This window comes from Thalassophryne amazonica, chromosome 3, assembly GCF_902500255.1.
Source record: "Thalassophryne amazonica chromosome 3, fThaAma1.1, whole genome shotgun sequence".
NCBI classification, from domain to species: Eukaryota; Metazoa; Chordata; class Actinopteri; order Batrachoidiformes; family Batrachoididae; genus Thalassophryne; species Thalassophryne amazonica.
In genome coordinates this window covers 17,204,365-17,217,928 of record NC_047105.1, presented here as the reverse complement: position 1 = coordinate 17,217,928, position 13,564 = coordinate 17,204,365, and the positions used below count along the sequence as shown (strand labels likewise).

General features: G+C 42.1%; 1 protein-coding gene and 1 long non-coding RNA gene across 4 annotated transcripts in view; one reads left to right on the top strand and one right to left on the bottom strand.

The window, feature by feature from the left end:
• LOC117506386 (E3 ubiquitin-protein ligase RNF123) overlaps positions 1–13,564 on the bottom strand; it is a 382,695-nt gene that overhangs the window by 265,291 nt on the left and 103,840 nt on the right. For all 3 annotated transcript variants that reach the window (XM_034165893.1, XM_034165894.1, XM_034165895.1), the window contains 3 exons: positions 10,896–11,035; positions 2,865–2,921; positions 2,539–2,670 (listed from right to left, as the gene is read on the bottom strand). In XM_034165893.1, coding sequence (XP_034021784.1) covers positions 2,539–2,670; positions 2,865–2,921; positions 10,896–11,035 — 329 coding nt within the window. The remainder of the gene's footprint in view (positions 1–2,538; positions 2,671–2,864; positions 2,922–10,895; positions 11,036–13,564) is intronic.
• LOC117506387 lies at positions 1,308–1,535 on the top strand. The gene is made up of 2 exons (XR_004559449.1): positions 1,308–1,351; positions 1,394–1,535. It is a non-coding gene; the product is annotated as an uncharacterized LOC117506387 (long non-coding RNA).

Sequence of the window (13,564 nt, the reverse complement as noted above, 5' to 3'; positions counted from 1 at the left end):
AATAACATAACCAGATTTATATCTTAGCCAGTGAGCCATAACCGACTAGGTAGATGTATATTTTCTTTTTCTGTAGGAACACTTAGGTTTCAGGTACTAACTCCTATAATATTATGTAGTTATATTTCTTGTATATGTTGTTTACTGCCCTGTTTGTGTAAATGACACATATATATGTGCTGTCCATATTCTTAAGCCGCTTGGGTGAGTAGGGAGAGTTCCCATGGGATAAAAAAGCTTTTCAACCTACCCTCCCTGTTTCTCAAGACCAGGCACCTGGGTGGCTCTGTCCCTTCTTCTTTGTTCCTCTCAGTTTGTTTGTTTTTTTTTAATATTAAGGAGTACCTTAGTATACACTAGTAGAGTTCTACCTTGGATTTGGAATGTATAATAGAAATTATACCTTACTGAATTTTCATGTAGTGACGTGTATTAGGACATTATTTGCGCTCAAATCGCAGAAAATACCTCCTGTTCGTGAAACACACTGTGTACTCAGCTAGCTGTTAGCACCTAGTTAGCACTAGCAACAGCAGCCACCTTCATTCCTGCCGACTTCTAATCCACTTCGCTCGCCGGGGTTATGGGCTCTCCTGTTCTCCTCCCTTCGTCAAACATAGTGGTTCACTTACAGTACAGATGAGCTGCTGCCTACAGGCTCAGCCTCTGCGTTCTCATCACTTTGGCATGTTTCCTTGAATTCTTTAAACAAAATTAGGCAGGTGCATAAATTTAGGTTCGCAAAAGAAAAAAAATACATCAATATTTAGCAGATCCTCTTTTTGCAGAAATAACAGCCTCTAAATGCTTCCTATAGCTTCCAATGAGAGTCTGGATTCTGTTTGAAGGTATTTTGGACCATTGCTCTTTACAAAATATCTCCAGTTCAGTCAGGTTTGTTGGTTTCCAAGCATGGAAATGCTTAAAATCACACCACAGATTTTCAATAATATTCACATCTGGGGACTGAGATGGCCATTCCAGAACATTTTACTTATTCTTCTGCATGGATGCCTTAGTAGATTTTGAGCAGTGTTTAGGGTCATTGTCTTGCAACGTTATTGAACACAATGCTCATACGCCGATGGTATTTTAGCACTGAGTTATATTTATTATTATTGTGGTATTTCTCCCATCACTGAATCAAAAGCAGTGGTGGGCACTGTTCAGCTAATCCGATAACTGATAATTATTAAAGCTAATGTTATTGTTAGCGGATTAGCTTTTCAGATAAGTTTTCAAACCATCATCGGACCAGTTATCTTCCGATAAATTTAGTTCGGATAACTTTCAGTCCGCTAACTTTTTTTTTGCTGGTAAAGTGAGCAAAGTTTAACAGTCAAAAATGTTTGTAAACCCTAAAATCAAACATTTTAATTCCTGTCATGTGTAGATCAATGGTTTATGGCAGACTGGCTGTTGCTTGCTGATGACATCATCATCAACCGCAAGACGTCATTGGCCGGTCGATGCACGGAGCATTGTGGGCAGTGTAGTTCAGGTTCACTTTGGACGTTACACTGTTACCGTCCACTCGACACAACCAAAAGGGACATTTTATTTTTAACATTTTAACATTATTTTATTTCTTTGTGGTACGGGATAATTTAATCACAAGACTCGGTGGGAGAGAGGAGATCTCACTGAACAGCTGTGAGGGACTTTTCTTCACCATTTACACACCGTTTTGGATAATCAGGATGCTTTATGTGGAATATTTTCTTCAGAATTTAATGAATCCCGCTGAAACTAACAGGTAAGAATTTATATTTGCTACGTGTCTTTTACTCTGCCAAACAATGCATTAACAGACGCATTTCGGTTGTTTAAGCCGCAGGGTTCAAAGTGTGTGAAAAAAGCAGCAGCTTTTAGTTCGTAAATAATGATGTATCTAATACCGAGATAAACTGACTTCTAATACTGTGTTTTACTGCTTTTGAAAGATGATGACAGTGTTTGGAATTTTATTTTTTTTATTCATTCATTTTTCGTGCATTCTTTTTGTGTTTGTGATCTTTGAATTTACCCAGCAGCCCCAGCAGTGAAACTGGTTTATCAGAAGCCGACAGTGTAATCTGATGTGGCCGCGTCCGAATCAGTACTAAAAGTTATCGGTTATCTGTAATAAAGATAATTTTTTTAGCAGTTTATCGGTTTAGTTATTGGATTAATGGTTATCAAAGCTAACGTTTTGGTTAGCTGTGCCCACCACTAATCAAAAGTAAAAACTTCCTCTCACTCAGCCCTGCGACAGATTGGCGGCCTGCCCGGCATGTACCCCTCCTCTTGCCCAGTGAGTGCTGGGATAGGCTCCAACCCCACTTTATGACATTTAATGTGAATAAGTGGGTATAGAGTCAACCCTAAATACAATTCAATTTGATGCAGACAGAAACCCTCTCTTTTGATCAGGACAAATTTGGGTCCCAACCATGATCCGGGGCGGATCTGAAGAGGAAGCAGTCAAAAAACCAAAAATCTGCTATTTTGATCACAAACCCATCAGAATGTCCTAAAAAAAGTTTCACAGGAACAAACCTGAGCCAATCGCCTGAGGAGGAGCTCTGCAGAGGGGCGGCTCCAATCCAGAAAGATCTCTGGCACCAAGGTGACAGTCATCTCCAGCACACGTAAGAGACTGACTGAGAGGTCAAAGCATGTCGCACACACCTACAGCAAGATTGGGACACCAGTCAGGAGAAGTATCATAAATCATATCCAGATTTTTTTGTAATTATTCCTGCTTCCTGTCATGTAGCTAATGCACAAACGTTTAACTTTGATCTGACTATAAATTGGCATGTCATCACTCTCCTGAACAGGTTTTCATAGGTTTTTTTTTTAAGCATTTGCTTGGATGATACCTTCAACTGACGTGTGTCCACAAAATTTCTCTCTGGGCGCTCTGCAGCCTGCTGAATCTGGTTTAAAAAAAAGAACAACAACAACAACAACAATAGAAGTGAGAACAGCATTGGGTCGAGGTTGCAAAGGAATAGAAGACAAAGTACAACAAGTACACAGATGAATATATTCAGTACTTTTATCCGTTTCTTCATGATGTTCCAGAATTCTTAGACCACTTTGGTTCATTCTTTTTGTTTCTGTCTAACATTTCACATTTATTGGTTCAAGGTCTTTGGTGTTAAAAAATGTAATGTGACACTAGTCATTTCTCCACTTCACAGCTCACAGTGTCTGTGTGCCTCAGGGTAGAAACGGCCGCAGCTAAAACAAAAAATAATAATCCTCAGAATGGAAATCATCTTTTCTTCTCTTTAATTTTTCACATATATGCACATATATATAACAAGCTCATTCTACCTGAGATGACTTCTTGAAAACTGAAGAGGGAGTGGGGGAGGGTGTGGGTGGGCACTTTTCCAAGGCATTCACAACAAGTTTGTTCACTTCATAACACACCAAAGTTACCAAACTGAAAGAACATCTATTGAAGGCAAACCATTTTATGTCTAGTGAACATGAACCAGAGCAAACAAAAGAAGCTAATTTCTTTTGCCTATCAAACATCCCATACTCTTATCTGCCACCTGCTGGATGATTAGTGGATGCTGAGCTAATGGTGGATTAGAAACAGATATACTTGTCAGCCACAGGGACAAACTCTTTCTGCACAGAAATGGACTGAATTGGACTGCATTTATATAGCGCTTTTCCATCTGCATCAGATGCTCAAAGTGCTTTACAATAATGCCTCACATTCACATCGATGTGAGGGTGCTGCCATACAAGGTACTCACTACACACCAGGAGCAACTAGGGGATTAAGCACCTTGCCTAGGATGGGATGTGAACCAAGGATCCTCTTGTATCAAGCCTAACACTTAACCACTAGACCATCACCTCCCCTATTACTATTAAGCTACTCTCACACAGAAGGCATGTTCATGTCATGTTAGTGGCAACCATTGCCATGCTGTACATGCCACGTACATGCCTGCGCTTGCTGCTAATACTGGCAATTGCTGGCATGTGCGTGGCATGTAACCGCGGTGTGTGCATTGCGTTCCGTGGTGTTTAATGGAGTGCCGCTTCCTGGCCAGTGCTTTATCAACTTTGTCTCTGTTTTCTTCCACCATCATGGATTTGGAGTGTCTGAACAGCTTTCCACTCTGTTACATAGATGGCGTGTGCATGGTGAGTTAGTGGTGTGTAAGGGGAGACTGCACGATGAGTGAATATGACCAAGACATTTGCTATATTCTGGCGATTGCCGGTGTCACTGACCTAATGGTCCCACCTGCCTTCACTCTGCATGCGTCATTTCGGAGCATCAGCAGCAATTCACCGATTATGGCCTGGTTTCTGCTTAAAACTGCACTCCAGTCAGATATCTGAAGCTTTTGTACAACAATAATTTCCACAAAAATTCAGCATTATTTCATAATAAAAGACAGGGGGGTGATCAGAGCGCAACAGCAGCACATCTGAGTCTGACTCTCTGAGTCTGACTCTGTACACCCAAACCGATCAAAGGGAATAATGTGATTATTAATCATGAGATGACAAAGTAAAACCTCTTAAATCATTCTAAAGTCAGTTTTAAGCAGAAACAGGGCCGCTTTAAGCAGAATCCTACAAGGGCTTGAGGTGATGTGGCACAGAAGGTTGTGGAACCCAAATACAAAAACTCACACAGACTGTGGTGTTGACGTAGAAAGGCTTCTGTAAAACGGGCTGGGATTCCGTACAGTTTGACAATCAATGATGCGGAGGTACAGGTAACAGGCAGGCAGAAATGCCATCAAAAAGGCAAGCACAGATCTTATACGCAACAGACAAAGTACATGGGCAGTAGCAAGGCGAGGTCTTCAAAAATGGAACAGGGTCAGTACACAGCAAGACGAGGCAGAACTATGAAAAGGCTGGTAGAAGGACTGTGAAAATCAATGAACTAGCAAGGCTTGAGTGAAAACAGAAGGCTTAAAAAATGCGCGGAAATGAGGAAAATGAGAACAGGTGTGTGAGATGAATCAGGAAGGGGGCGTGGCAAACAGAAGAAACAGCAAGGTTCAGGTGCAAAAAGACTGAACGGCAAAAACCAAGAGAGAATATAATCCTGAAAATGAAAGAAAAAGAGAAAAGACAAAATACAGAGACCAGTGCCGTGAGACAGACACAAAGGAAAACTGTGAGAGAAAACCTACAGAGAACAACAAAAAATGCCAATGGAAAGAAATGACCAAAGACCAATAAATGTTACAGTGAACAGACCAGCCAGGAAATAAAAGGCTGAGACTAAACTAGGATGGAACTGACCTTGGCTAAAGTATAAAAACTAATTGTAACAAAATGGCAAAAAATCTATACACTAAATAGAAAACAAACCCCGAGACTACAGAATAACAGACAATGCCAAAAATGACTGAACAGAAAATAAATGATAAACTGAAAACTAAACCAGAGACAAAAGTATACTACACAGAAAAGACAAGACTAAAGCATAACAAACAAATAATACAATCAGTGACTACCGTGGAAAAAAGGCAGAACAAGAAGAAAATAAATAAAAGGCAGGAACATAACAGGAATGACAATAAATACACGGCTAAATTAAAACAGCTGATCGGGCCAGACAGTGGATCAAAGAGAGGACAAAATCAAAACCGGAGCCAGGCCGGGGTCAAACCATGACAGAAACGAGGCGACAATCGGTGAATCACTGCTGGCCCTCCAAAATGATGCGGCGGGGGTGGACCGTTCTGTCGGCGACACCAGTAACCATGCGTCATGTGACAGGATTGTAGATACTCGTGGTGAGTTTGCTGGCGAGTGCAACATGCGCCTCTAAACGCCATACGTATGCCTTTTGTGCAACAGGGGCTTTACCTTCTCAATAAGGCTACATTCTAAAACCGAAATAACACATCTCTCTCTCTACCCAGGTTGTCCAAAATGGAGCCTACAGGCAACATTTCATCCCCAGCCCCTTTGGTTTGACCCTCTTCTAAATTGATGCATTGTGTGCCTTGAAAGTATCAACTTTCAATATTGCTGGATATTATGCATTGTGCAACAACTAAACACACCCAAATACAGGCAAATGAACAGGTTTGTCGGCTGCTTTATTATTTTATGCATCTACCCAACAACTGCAGCCATCTGGAAAAGTCAGCAAAAATCAGTCCCATATTTCTCTCACCGTCAGTGAAGCACAAATAGATACTCCAGAATATGTCCTCTTTCTATTCTTGCACTATGTCATTCTAACCACCAGCCATCTTGATCTATACGGCAATGTAGCTTTTCACAAACTGAATTAATATAAATTCTTCCTGGGGGCAACATTTCATCCCCACTCCCGTTGTTTTGGTCTGCCATGACAGTTGACAACTTCTCTGCAAATTAATTAAATTAAATTAGTACTGTTAAGATGATTAAACAATAATGTATTTTGTCTTCAATGTTGCATGTTAATTTTCTGGAAAATATACATTTATCTGTAATGTAATTATATGTCTGTAATTTTCAAAACAACAACATTTACTTTGAGCCAATGGTGCACCATCTAGAGTCATTTGTGACCCTTCAAAGCAATTAATTTAGGAGCATCTTGACATCTGTCTGGATTTGAAGTTGCATGTCTGGCAGTTTCTTTCATTTCCATAGACTTGGGCTGGTGGCCATCAAGGCCACCTCTGCCCATCTAGAATAGGTGATTCATATGCTCTATTTGCAAAATACAGAAAGAATGATGAATAATATCCAGCATATGCAACTGGATTATATCATATATGCTATGTTTATGCAACAGCTACCCCCCCCCCCCCAAAAAAAAATTAAGATATTTCATTTCCCCTTTATAAGTACAGTATCTACGAACAGTTGGTGATATGAGCTGCACAAAGCCAAGTGGAAGCATTATTATTATTTTTTGGCCATAAAAATAATGCTAACTTGACAGCCTGTGTGTTCTGCATTGTTTTTATTGTGGCAATTCAAGTTTGAGCTGGTTAACCAATTCTCCTACTTATCCGGGTGAGAGCAGCAGCAGCTCTGTGGATCTGTCTTATTGAATATTTGTTATTGAGTTCAGCATATGGAGCCAAGTGGAAATACTTAGGAGGAAAATTAGTTTGTCACTGCAGTCAACCTGACTACCAACAAATCCAGCAGACTCTTGAGATGCCATCCAGCCACATTAAGATGCAGTGCCAATATTGCCACACAAGTCTGGAAAGTGTGGCACATACTGTATTTTTCATGTCAATTAACAAATAAGGGATTTGAAGATGACATATTGTAAATAACAAAAGACATATGCGCCCCCCCCACCCAACCCAATTGCTTGTGGAGTCAAGAATTATGAGAGGGGATGTTGTCGGACGGTGGAAGGAGTACTTTGAGGATCTCCTCAATACCATCGTCACGTCTTCCGAAGAGGAAGCAGAGACTGGGTGAGAGCAGCAGCAGCTCTGTGGATCTGTCTTATTGAATATTTGTTATTGAGTTCAGCATATGGAGCCAAGCGGAAATACTTAGGAGGAAAATTAGTTTGTCACTGCAGTCAACCTGACTACCAACAAATCCAGCAGACTCTTGAGATGCCATCCAGCCACATTAAGATGCAGTGCCAATATTGCCACACAAGTCTGGAAAGTGTGGCACATACTGTACTTTTCATGTCAATTAACAAATAAGGGATTTGAAGATGACATATTGTAAATAACAAAAGACATATGCGCCCCCCCACCCAACCCAATTGCTTGTGGAGTCATGAATTATGAGAGGGGATGTTGTTGGGCGGTGGAAGGAGTACTTCGAGGATCTCCTCAATACCATCGTCACGTCTTCCGAAGAGGAAGCAGAGACTGGGGACTCGGAAGCGGACTCATCCATTACCCAGGCCGAAGTCACCGAGGTGGTTAGAAAGCTCCTCGGTGGCAAGGCTCCTGGGGCGGATGAAATTCGTCCTGAGTACCTTAAATCTCTGGATGTTGTGGGGCTGTCTTGGCTGACACGCCTCTGCAACATTGCGTGGCGATCGGGGACAGTGCCTCTGGATTGGCAGACCGGGGTGGTGGGCCCTCTGTTTAAAAAGGGGGACCGGAGGGTGTGTTACAACTATAGGGGGATCACACTCCTCAGCCTCCCCGGTAAGGTCTATTCCAGAGTACTGGAGAGGAGAATTCGACCGATGGTCGAACCTCGGATTCAGGAGGAGCAGTGTGGTTTTCATCCTGGTCGCGGCACACTGGACCAGCTCTACACGCTCCATCAGGTGCTCGCGGGTTCATGGGAGTTTGCCCAACCAGTCCACATGTGTTTTGTGGATCTGGAGAAGGCATTCGACCGTGTCCCTCGGGGCACCCTGTGGGGAGTGCTCCGGGAGTACGGGGTCCAGGATCCTTTGCTAAGGGCTATCCGGTCCCTGTACGACCGCAGCAGGAGCTTGGTTTGCATTGCCGGTAGTGAGTCAAACCTGTTTCCAGTGCACGTTGGCCTCCGCCAGGGCTGCCCTTTGTCACCGGTTCTGTTCATTATTTTTATGGACAGAATTTCTAGGCGCAGCCAGGGTGTAGAGGGGGTCTGGTTTGGGAACCACAGAATCTCGTCTCTGCTGTTTGCGGACGATGTGGTTCTGTTGGCTTCGTCAAATCAGGACCTTCAGTGTGCACTGGGGCGGTTTGCAGCCAAGTGTGAAGCGTCCGGGATGAAAATCAGCACCTCCAAATCCGAGGCCATGGTTCTCGACCGGAAAAAGGTGCTTTGCCCTCTTCAGGTCAGTGGAGTGTCCTTGCCTCAAATGGAGGAGTTTAAGTATCTCGGGGTCTTGTTCACGAGTGAGGGACAGATGAAGCGTGAGATCGATAGACGGATCGGTGCAGCATCTGCAGTGATGCGGTCGCTGTATCGGACCGTCGTGGTGAAGAGAGAGCTGAGTAGGGGGGCAAAGCTCTCGATTTACTGCTCGATCTACGTTCCGATCCTCACCTATGGTCATGAGATTTGGCTCATGACCGAAAGAACGAGATCGCGAGTGCAAGCGGCCGAGATGAGTTTCCTCCGCAGGGTGGCCGGGTGCTCCCTTAGAGATAGGGTGAGGAGCTCGGTCACTCGGGAGGAGCTCGGAGTCGAGCCGCTGTTCTTCCACGTCGAAAGGAGTTAGTTGAGGTGGCTCGCGCATCTTTTCCGGATGCCCCCTGGATGCCTCGCTGGAGAGGTGTTCCGGGCACGTCCCACTTGGAGGAGGCCCCGGGGAAGACCCAGGACACGCTGGAGGGACTACATCTCTCGGCTGGCTTGGGAACGCCTTGGGGTTCCCCCGGAGGAGCTGGAGGAGGTGTGTGTGGATCAGGAGGTCTGGGCGGCTTTGCTTGAGCTGCTGCCCCCACGACCCGACTCCGGATAAAGCGGAAGAAAATGGATGGATGGATGTCTTCTAAGAAGGAACCTGACTTGTGGAGATCAAAGACTCTGCTCTAGGTGACTTGGCTTGTTTAGATTTGTTCTTGCTCTTAAACTCTCAAAGGCACTGGTTCTTGAGGTATCTCCTAAATACAACCCAATGTTCCACAACAGACATACCTCATTTATGACAATTATTCAGTCAGAACTACGTACGTTTGGGGACTTTTTTGCTCTTTTGTCAGTTTTGTTGGTTGCATTCTTCTCTAAAGAGCACTCCCTACAGCTCAGGAGTACCTATGTCACAAAACTGTCTGCCCTCGTCCTCCGCTCTCCATGTGTAATTGTTTTTAACATAATCTTTCCATCTCTCTGCCTGTCTCACATATGTAATCTCTCTCTCTTACTCACTCTGCCCATCCTCAATCTCTCTGTGTGCACAATCTCTCTCTCTCTGAACACGATCAGTGAGGAAATATAACATTATGCTTTCATGATGAACTCCACTCCAAAGCTTCCCCAAGCAGGAGGAACACAGGTCTGCATCTGTTTTTCACACTTCTTTATCTTTCAGCTCTGCTATTCAAAGACATTCCAACCGAGGTTGACCTGTCTGTGACCCCTCCCTCTGTCACACTGTTTTTCTCTTTCTCACTTCCACTTTTTGTTTTGTTTTTTGGGGGATTTTTTTTGCTGGCTCTATTGTGATTGTGAACATGTAAGAAATAAAGCCTTCGTTGGATTGTTCTTATAGCCGCTAGCTCGCTGGTGCCTCGACAAGGGTGTATGTATGTGCTGTTTGTGTTTCTGACAAAACCAGAGACTCTCGTACACACAATTCTGGGTTGGTTTCTCTGAAGTTGCAAGGCTGGTTTTCTGCTATGAGACCCCTGGTGGGGGAAAGAGAGCCCCCCATTCTCCCCAAAACAAATCATTTAACCATTACAATTGCTCCCAAACTGTAAAATTAAGGTAAAAATGTTACTTAATTCTCCTTTAAAGGCACTGACTCACTCTCTCCAACAATCAAATACCAAAAAAAAAAAAATTATCACATTGATACCTGGATTGAAAAGTGGATTCACAGTGGATTGAAAAGGAGAGGAAAAGTGGAAATGCAATGCAAAATTCAGGTACAAAGCAGGGCTCGTAACGTTTCTGGTACTACAGTAAAATGCTGTGGCGCATATATCACTGTGGAAATGATAAACAGTTGTGGTGAAAATCTCAAAGGAAAATGAGCAATTAGAATATTAGGTGCTGCCAAGCTCGTTGGTTTGTCATGTAACAATCAGGATTAATCTTAGGCCTAAATAAGGTCATTACAATATAAAGAAATTATTTATTCAGTATTCTGAAATGTTGGCTGCATCCTGCTTTTTCACTGGACTTGAAGGTAATGCCACTGTAGGACTGATGGAACTTACAACAGGTTTCATACAAAACACGCTACAGCCAAATCCCTTCGCCCTACCATCTGGCCCATTCCCACCATTTTGCACATGCAATGGGAAATACTGTCTCACCTCTTGGATCATGCCAATAAACTCAGAGAAGGCCCAGTTGAGCTGGTTTAGGACGCTGTTGAGGAAAGAAGCTGCCATGTCTTTGTCCATAGTCAGCAGCTCTGCCATGTGTCTCTGCAGCAGCAATGATGGACATGGTTCTAAACCAATCAGACAAGGGAAAACATGTGTATTAACAGACAAAGGACACAGTAGAGTGAATGTTTCTGTCACATTGCCACATGAGCCAGTTCTATACAGTAAAGCCAGGATATGTCTCAGAAACAAAAGCACTTCTAAAATAAATAGAACAAGAGCTGCCAATGGTTCATCTTTCAGCAGGACAATGACTCTAAGCACACAGCCAAAATATTAAAGGAGTGGCTTCAGGACAACTCTGTGAATGTCCTTGAGTGGCCCATCCAGAGCCCAGACCTGAATCTGATTGAACATCTCTGGAGAGATCTGAAAATGGCTGTGCATCGACGCGCTGCATCCAACCTGATGGAGCTTGAGACGTGCTGCAAGAGAAATGGGCAACACTGCCCAAAGATAGGTGCGCCAACCTTGTGGCATCATATTCAAGAAGACTTGAGGCTGTAATTGCTGCCAAAGGTGCATCAACAAAGTATTGAACAAAGGGTGTGAATACTTACGTTTATGCGATTTCTTAGGTTGTTTTTTTTTTTGTTTTTTTTATAAATTTGCAATAATTTCCCCCAAAAAATTCATGTTGTCATTATGGGGTGTTGTGAGCAGAATTTTGAGGGAGAAGAAATTAATCTGGTCCATTCTTGAACAAAGTTATAACACAACAAAATGTGGAAAATAAGTGAAGCGCTGTGAATACTTTCTGGATGCAGGGTGCACGTTAAAGCATCACAAACCTCCTCACTAATGTCGAAATGGGGAGACTGATGAAGACGGATGGGTGACGAAACATTTCCCAGAAAAACAAGAAGCCCAGCTGCCTCTACTAAATGTCAGGAAGCAACAGGAAGTGCAAAAAGGTTGTAATAAATGAATGACCCTTACCAAAAAATAGTACTGATAAGTATATAAAAAGTAAACTAGAAGTATACTTGAAACATACTTGCATACACTACTTTTTGGTAAGGAGACAGTGACTCAGTTTTTCTAAGGGAACAAATATAGCACACATAAAATGTAGAAACTCTTCACGATTTCTTGTTATTAGGCAATCTAGGACACTAAAAAATGAATAACATGACCCAATGGCCCAATGGCAAAGAATTCCTATGAAAAATTAGAAGCTGGGTTTGCGGGCAAACAAGACCGATATCTGGACTGAACAGTCCTACTGACATCCAAGTCTGTGTATAAAAATTCATGTAATTCAGACACTAGAAGTGACACAGGCTGAACTGTTGAAAATACTCATCTCCCAACAGTAAAGAAATTCATTATAAATTTCAACAAGGACGAATCACAGTGAGCCAGCCAAATGAAAATACAACACCCTTTTTACTCCTGCAGGCAGGGTAAGGGTAACAAAGCAACGAGACCTGGCAACACAAATAATCATGTTATCCCAAAACAACAGAAAAAGGGTTAACTGTATAAAATTACAAAGAAAGCATGAAAAGAAGGGGAAAAGGAAAGGAAGGGTCACACAAGGGGAAGATGAGGAGAAGCAGTGAAATGAAGGAAAGATTATTGCTGTTGCATCTGAAAAATGTGATGGGAACACTGTGGAGTGAAGTATTCATTAGCTCTAATAATATCACTCCCTTCTGACTTCATGTTTCATCCCTTCTACCCACTGCCTACACTCGAGATGCGCATAATTAAAAAAAAAAAATCTGTTTCGAACTTTGAGAGCAACGAGAAAATGTTCACTATCCCAAAGATGCAAACAGAAATTAAGACAGCAAATAATGCATGTCATTTTTACACCAAATCATATTTTAAACTTGTATTAGCATTGTTTCTCTGTAACTTTTGTGCTATTGCATGACTATTCCTAGTTCTCTAGCAGTGCAAGTGTCCAAGGACACAGTGTGCCACGTGCTGTAGATAATAAAACCTGCAGATACCGGCTGTGATTTTGGTCCATATAAATAAAGAAGTGCATGAAATTATTACCCCGTTCTTTGTCAAACTAAACTATGCAAACTACATTATTAATGCCACATCTCATATTTGTGTGCCTCTGCTGCCAAATACCTGTAAAATGTACAAAAGGAAGACTTAAATCTATGGTTAACAGTCAGGTTCGCCGTAGATTTATCAAGGGTCATTTTACTCCATTTACTGTCCAAGTTCATGTCTTTTTAAAAGGTTCACTTAAAGAGGTACAATCTTCCATATTAACACTAGTGATACAATTCAATCCATTAATATTTAGATGTAACATACTGGATTGGCCTTCATATTTGGTCACTTCAAAGTCCTATCAACATTTTCAGGTTCTTAAGGTTGTTCCATTCAGAAATGTAGTTTCATGATAATGGTCTCCACCATATGCCAATCACTTTAGTAATTTTAAGTGTGTAAGGATGCAGTGTTGTTTCAAATCAGGTTAGATTAAAAGGATCAACATTCAAATTGAAATGCGAAACAAATACAAATGAAAAACTATAGCAGTGGCATCTAACTAAATATTATTTGTACCAAATAATCTTAATATATCTGAACATAAATTCACAATCTGCAAACAATGAGGTAAA